General features: G+C 29.9%; 1 protein-coding gene across 1 annotated transcript; it reads left to right on the top strand.

The window, feature by feature from the left end:
- The first annotated feature begins 248 nt into the window (after positions 1–248).
- Positions 249–3,233, top strand: LOC114274611 (B3 domain-containing transcription factor VRN1). Its single transcript, XM_028216583.2, has 4 exons — positions 249–518; positions 1,466–1,763; positions 1,841–2,028; positions 2,888–3,233. Exons 1-4 carry the CDS (start codon positions 426–428, stop codon positions 3,131–3,133), a joined length of 825 nt encoding a protein of 274 aa, XP_028072384.1. The 5' UTR covers positions 249–425; the 3' UTR covers positions 3,134–3,233.
- The last annotated feature ends 3,621 nt before the right edge of the window (positions 3,234–6,854 follow it).

Genomic DNA, 6,854 nt, shown 5'->3' with positions numbered 1-6,854 from the left:
AAAATTGTAAAAATTGATTTGTAGAAAAAAATTTAAATTGAGAGTTGTGCAGCCGTAATTGTTGATTTTGATGAATAATGTTAATTTTTTAACTTTTTAAGTAATTTTTTATCTTTTTATTTTTATTTTTATTTTTTTTAAAGACTCCAAACTTACCCTTATTCCCAAACCAACCCGCTCACATAACATAAGTATGAATCTCTAAAAAACTAAAAAATAAATAAAAACAACTAAAATAATAAATTTGTAAACCGGCCCATGATATGATGGACGATTAGAGAGAGAGAGAGAGAGAGAGAGAGAGAGAGAAAAAAAAAGGGGTTTGTTAGGATTATTAAACCGGCCCATGATATGATGGACGATTTGAGAGAGAGAGAGAAAGGGGTTTGTTAGGATTATTAGATCAATTTTTTCTAAGAAAAATAATGGTGAAAGCGCACAGAAGAAAGTTGCGTTTCTCGGAGAGGTCGCCTCAATTCTTCAAGCTCTATTTACCTAATCTCTGCTCTCTTCGACTGGTACAAATCCACCCTTCCCTCTCTTTCTCTCTTCTCTCACTGTTTTTATGATGTCCAATCTATCATCTGCTTCTGCACAATACAATTGGCTATTATGGCATGTTTGGAATAATGTTTTTTATTTGCTTTCTGTTGAGTTGAGTTGAGTTGTTTCTGAGATCCACAGTTTTCGAAAACTGATTCAAATTTTGCTGAATTTACCATAGCAGTTCCCCTTTTTCTTTTCTTTTTTCCACAGGAAAGAAAGAGCATGTTCAGCATAGCTATACTTTCGAAAATTATAATAATTTTTTTTTGTGGGAATACATTATTTTCAAAGTTTAATTGTAAAATTAAAAAATAAATATAGCACAAAAACACTCTTTTCAAGAAACTGATCTTTTTTACTCAATTTAAAAATTAAAAAGAAAAAATAGTTTACAATAACAACGAATTCGAATGAATTTTCAGCCTTATTTGTTGTTTTCTGAAACTATTCCTTGTGTTTTGTTCGAGTTTTCTACTGATTTTTTTAATTTTCGTATTTTTTTGTTTTTAGTGAATATTTTTTAAATTTTAAATATTTTTTTTACTTGTTTAGATGCACCTTACCTTAGATGTATTTAAAAAGTAAAAAATTTGTGAAAAAATATTTTTAAAAATTAAAAAATACAAAAAAATATACTGAATTCTTGTATTTTTTTATATTTTTGGTATTTAGTAAATTTTTAAAAGATTTTTTTTAGTATAATTTTTTTATTTTTAGGTGTATTTATGTTAGGTATATCTAAAAAGTAAAAAAAATTACTTAAAATATTAAAAAAATTCAATAAAAATAAAAAAAAATGAAAAATAAGAAAGTATAATTTTTTGAAAAGTGTTTTTAAAAAGTGAAAAGAAGCAAGGTTATTGAGAATATAAAAAATGTATTCAAAAAAATTGATTCATTCTTTGCTATTTTGTTATAGCGCATCCCACCGGCATTTGTTAAGTATTTCGATGGAGTTTTGCCTCACAAGTCTACAATTACAAGTTCAGCAAAAAGATGGCAAGTAAATATGAATCAGGTCAACGATGATTTGTATTTCGACAAGGGTTGGAAGCAATTTGTGCAGGATAATTCATTAGAATTCGGGGACTTTCTCATTTTTTACTATGGTGGTAATGCAAAATTTTATGTCAAAATATATGGGAAAAATGGTTGTCAAAAGGAGGTCACTAATCCCACCGGGGAGACTCACCAAGAGAATGAAACAATTGACCATAGTAAGTAAATTTCTACGACACACAGAGCCAAACATTCCTAATAGCATTGCACTTAGCATATGGTTGACAAATTGCAGGTAAGTCTTGCCAGATTGCATGCAGAACCAGTAGCAAGAAAGTTATCAGGAAAAAACATTTGAGCCCGAGAGTTCCAAACGAAATTCAAGAGGATGACATTGACAGAGAACTTAGAGATAAATTCAAGTCCAAATTTCCATTCTTCAGGGTTGTTATGAGTTCTACTTATCTTAAGCGTGGAATAATGGTGAGGTCATGACCATGGCATTTTTGTAGGACTTGCAACTCAAACAAAACATATATTTCTCTCCTTTGATAAATTGTGTAACACAACAATGTATTAGTTTTCTTATTGGTGAGGGGTTTTTTGCTGCTACTCAACATGTTTAGTCGGATGTGCACTTTTGTAGTGGGTAGAATCTGCAAATTTTTTGGAGCAGAAACATTCTAGGACTTGCCATGTTTTTTATTTTTATTTTTATTTTTTTGTGTTAGTATCTTGGAGTCTAATATCATCAGGAACCAACATATTGAAATGCTTTTAATTAGTAAAATATGTGTCTAACTATATTGGAACCTAGTTTGATGGCATCCATATATATGATGGTGGTTTTTTTAATAGTAAATGGGGATTAAACCAGGTATACCTTTTTTTAGTAATTTGATCTTTGTCATCTATTTTTTAAGTTGTAATTTAGATATGATGTTGCATGCAACTACATCATAGCTTATGACTAAGGGCTGCATCTTTTTATATTTCTTGTTTTTGGCCACTATTGCGAATGAAATTAATTGTTGAGATCATAATAAATTCCTTGTCTTGTTATGTTTCAAAATGTTAAAATGTTAGTGTTCATTGGATATCTTATGTTTCTATTAGATATTGATATTTGGAATGTTGGATTTTGTTGGTTATTTTATGTTTTTGTTGGATATTTAGGTTGTATTTGGATCATGAATTTGTGTAAAGATTTGTAGAAAGAAAAGAAAAAAAAGATGGGAAAATTGAATGCAACATGCTTAGTCTGTCATTGTCGCCTCAATTCTTTTTTCACCTTAAAAAACACTAGGAAGCATGCCTTAATACTAACTTCTACTTTTTGCAGAATATACCAGCAAGCTTCCTCAAGAGCTACGTGGAAAAGGATAGAGAGAGTGTTACACTTCTCTCTTCAGATAAGTTGTGGCCAGTGAAATTGGTCCGATATTTAGGAACTGTATGCAGGTTCTCTAGTGGTTGGCACATGTTTTGCAAGGAAAACGCAATAAAAAAGGGTGATGTTTGTGTCTTCGAGCTTGTTGAGAGAGATGATTTTACTCTGAAAGTTTCTATTTTTGAACGTGTAGGTTGAGTGATTGTTTACGATTGCTATGTTAAATGTTTTTTAAAGCAATTTTTTTACTTGTTGGAGATAGCTTATATATATGCAGTCAAGCTTTTTTCGCTCCCTATACCTTCTATTTAGTGAATGATGGTTTTATGTTTGTTCTTTGCATAGTAATACTACAAATACGTAAATTTTTCACATTGATTTTCTTTTCATGTGATAATATTTTTTAAAGCAATTTTTTTGCTGCTTGGAGATAGCTTATATATATGCAGTCAAGCTTTTTTCACGCCCTATACCTTCTATTTAGTGAATGATGGTTTTATTTTTGTTCGTTGCATAGTAATACTACAAATACGTATATTTTTCACATTGATATTCTTTTCATGTGATAATATCCACATAATGATGTTATGTAAGTAATCACCCCCACAATTCAAAGGCGGCAAACACACAAACAAAAGAGGAAAATTCTCCCTCTTGTGTTCTGTTCTGGTTGCAGAGAATCAGTACTTTGAGCTTCTTTCCCAGTCTTTTGAATTGTGTTTCACAGGGATGACCACTATGTTGTTGATCTTCATTTAAATCTAGAAACTCTTGAACGAAACTTCTCTGGGACATCATTTATCACCGCACTTTGAGTTTTCTTATTTGTTTGTGGTTATCAAATTTCACTGAGAATGTTTGGGTGTTTTTTTTATTTTTGTCTCGTTTCTGAGTTTTGCCGTCATTTTTTTCCCACTGAATTTTTTTTCCCGTGGCGTGTTTCCAGGCTTCACCCACTACACAAGCTGAGTCCTCCTCCATTTCCTTCACCTCTAATTTTAGCCTCTGCCTTGTACCAATAGTTTGGATTCTTTGAACCTATCTTCCCTCAATCCCCACCCATCTGTGATGCTTTATAGCAGAGAAAAAAAAAAATATTTGAGATTGGATTAATATTTGCATTTATATGACATTGTTTGGTTATAATCCTCAAAAAATACCTGAGAGATGTTTAGTTACAATCCTAGAAATTATGTGGTACCTCGAGCACTATCAAATTCATGGTGTTAACAGAGGAATGAAGCTATTCCCAGAAATACCAAAGCAAGTTTTTACAAGTGGAATGGGCTAGCCCCTCAATGATCTTCACGTCCCAATGGTGTTCCTCTGACTCTTTCAGATGGATACATTCGTTGTTTCCATGGACAAACCAACCCTTCTTCAAGAAGCGAGAACAAGAGGTTTCTTGAGAAAATTCCAAATCTTAAGCTTGTTAGAGAGAATAACCTCTCTATCAAGTCTAAGAAATCTAGTCATAAGACTTCAATGATATAGTAGGTATTGTCCTCTAGTTTAGCATGTTTAATGCTTTTGGCCTAGTTCTCAGGCTGAGAGTGTTTTTATTTAGTGGTAGGCCTTTAAATTTGATTTGAATGTGGACATGATTCATTTGGGAGTAAATTTTAGTTCTTAAATATTTACAAAATAATCATTACTTTATTTTATTTGGCCAATTTTTTTCGTTTAAATGGTGGCAACAGAAATATTATTTTATATGTAATTTATTTATTTTTTTATGAAAAAAAGTTAAATATTATATGAATCAAAACTTTAAAAGAGTAGAATGTAATTATATGAAATTTGTGGAATTTACTAGGTGAAATTTGAGGAAAATAAACTTTTATAAGCAGACTTTTAATCAGTAAAAGTAGTGAGAGAGAAGAGAGAGCAGAGTGCTTTTTTTCAGGATTAATACAGGAATATATTTTTGTACTAATTAATAATGGTGAGCTCTTCAAGGTCTTTTTGCCCAAACTATGCTCTCTTCGACTGCTATCAAAAACCTTTCCCTCTCTCTTTTGGCATGTTTCGAATTGTGTATTTTAAATGGCTGTGTCTTTTTTTTTTTCTGAAGTCCACAGAAATCAAAGAAGTTATTTAAATTCTGTTTTGGAGTTTCTTTTTTTCATTTTTAATTCAATTCTTGAAAAAAAAAAATTAATAAGAGTGAATCGGATGAATTTTCAGTCTTGTTTCTTGTTTTCCACAACTCTTGACAACAAAAAATAAAAAATAAAAAAGAAAGTTCAATTCGCTCAAAAGGTTTAGAAAAAATACAATTAGTATTTTACTTTTGATATAATTATACTTCTTTTTAAATATGTTTAAAGCAATCTATATCTATACTATATATTAAGTAAAAGGGGTTTTTAACCCCTCCAAGGCCTGTGAAAGCTTCAATATCCGAATCTGAATTTTCTAAATTTTTTATTTAAAAAAAAATTCAGTATTTATTGATTTGGTCAAAATCTCCTGATCAGCATTTCAAATCTCATCATACAAATAATTATAGATACAATATGTGTATAGTTATTGCAGTACCCACACTATGGTTAGTGATAAGATTGTTAAATTATTTTTATAAAAAATCTTAAAAAATATAATTTATATATTAAAAAAAATTTAAACAAATTTAAATATCTATAATTATCTCGTTTATGGCACGGGGTGATAGGCTAGTTGAAACCAATGCAAATGATAAGTAAAATATTGAAATAAATATCAAGAGTGGGTAACACAGATCAGTGGATGAAAAAGCTGTGAAAAAGATCAAAATATCAAGAGTGCATGCTTTGAGTTTGGGTGTTCTGATGCTATGGATCAGTGGGTGAAAAAGCTACGAAAAATAATAGAAAAATCGAGAGTGCATGCTTTTGGGTTTGGATGTTCAACAATATTTGATAGTCTGAATTTTTATAGTCTAAATGGTTCAAATGTTTCAAAACGACATCGTTTCAATACATTCGAGTCATTCAAACTACACAAATTCGAATTACCAAGCATTTTTCTTAGATGTTTTTTATTTGGGTTGTGTGGAAAAGAAGAGTGCAGTAGCAGCATGGGGGCTTTTGCCGTGGGTTGTGTGGGTTGATTTGTGGGATTCATGTATTTTATTTGTTGAGTTAAGTTCTCTTAAATTTTTTTCTATTTTCTAGATTTGTCTTCTATTTTTGTTTAAGAAAAAAAAAACTGTGAGGTCAAGGGATTGGTTATAGGGATGCGAGTAGTAGTAGTAGGGGTAATTTGTACTTTTTGAATCTCTCTAAATATATGTTATCTTCCTATACTTTTAATTTCATACTATTAATGAAATTTTTCTTTACTGATAAAAAAAATATATATTGAAATAAATAAATATAAATATACATTTTAGTTAAAAAAAGATGGTAATCAGCTTGCTTGTTTTTATTTTTCAGAAAATACTTTTTAAAAAATTCTACTTTCTAATTTTCAGTGTTTTTTGGTTTTTATTGAATTTTTTTAATATTTTAAGCAATTTTTTTACTTTTTAGACACACTTAACATAAATACACCTAAAAAGTAAAAAAATTGTAAAATTTTTTTAAAAAATTCACTAAATACCAAAAATACAAGAAAAAAAATACAAGAATTCAATACATTTTTTGTATTTTTATGTATTTATTAATTTTTTAAAATATTTTTTCACAAATTTTTTACTTTTTAGATGCATCTTGAAGCTTGGGTAACCAGCTTAAGGAATGATAGAATATCACCCCCTATTTATAAATGAAGATTAGGGTTTACAAGAAATGCAATTACAAGATGATCCCTGAGTGTTATCCCTGAGTGCATAAAATGATTACAGACAGACCCTAGTGTATCTTTCGGCTACCTTTCGGCTAATATAATATCACTTAATATAATATGCTAACACTCCCCCTCAAGCTGGTGCGAAGAT

Source organism: Camellia sinensis, chromosome 4 (assembly GCF_055761805.1).
Source record: "Camellia sinensis isolate YWXY chromosome 4, ASM5576180v1, whole genome shotgun sequence".
In the NCBI taxonomy this organism is placed as follows: domain Eukaryota; kingdom Viridiplantae; phylum Streptophyta; class Magnoliopsida; order Ericales; family Theaceae; genus Camellia; species Camellia sinensis.
The sequence above is the reverse complement of the archived record's forward strand: the minus strand, read 5'-3'. Positions and strand labels throughout refer to the sequence as shown.

Coding starts and splice junctions, on each gene's coding strand:
- LOC114274611 (XM_028216583.2), top strand. CDS start 426: ATGGTGAAAGCGCACAGAAGAAAGTTGCGTTTCTCGGAGAGGTCGCCT. Junction 519..1,465: donor ATCTCTGCTCTCTTCGACTG/GTACAAATCCAC, acceptor ATTTTGTTATAG/CGCATCCCACCGGCATTTGT. Junction 2,029..2,887: donor ATCTTAAGCGTGGAATAATG/GTGAGGTCATGA, acceptor TACTTTTTGCAG/AATATACCAGCAAGCTTCCT.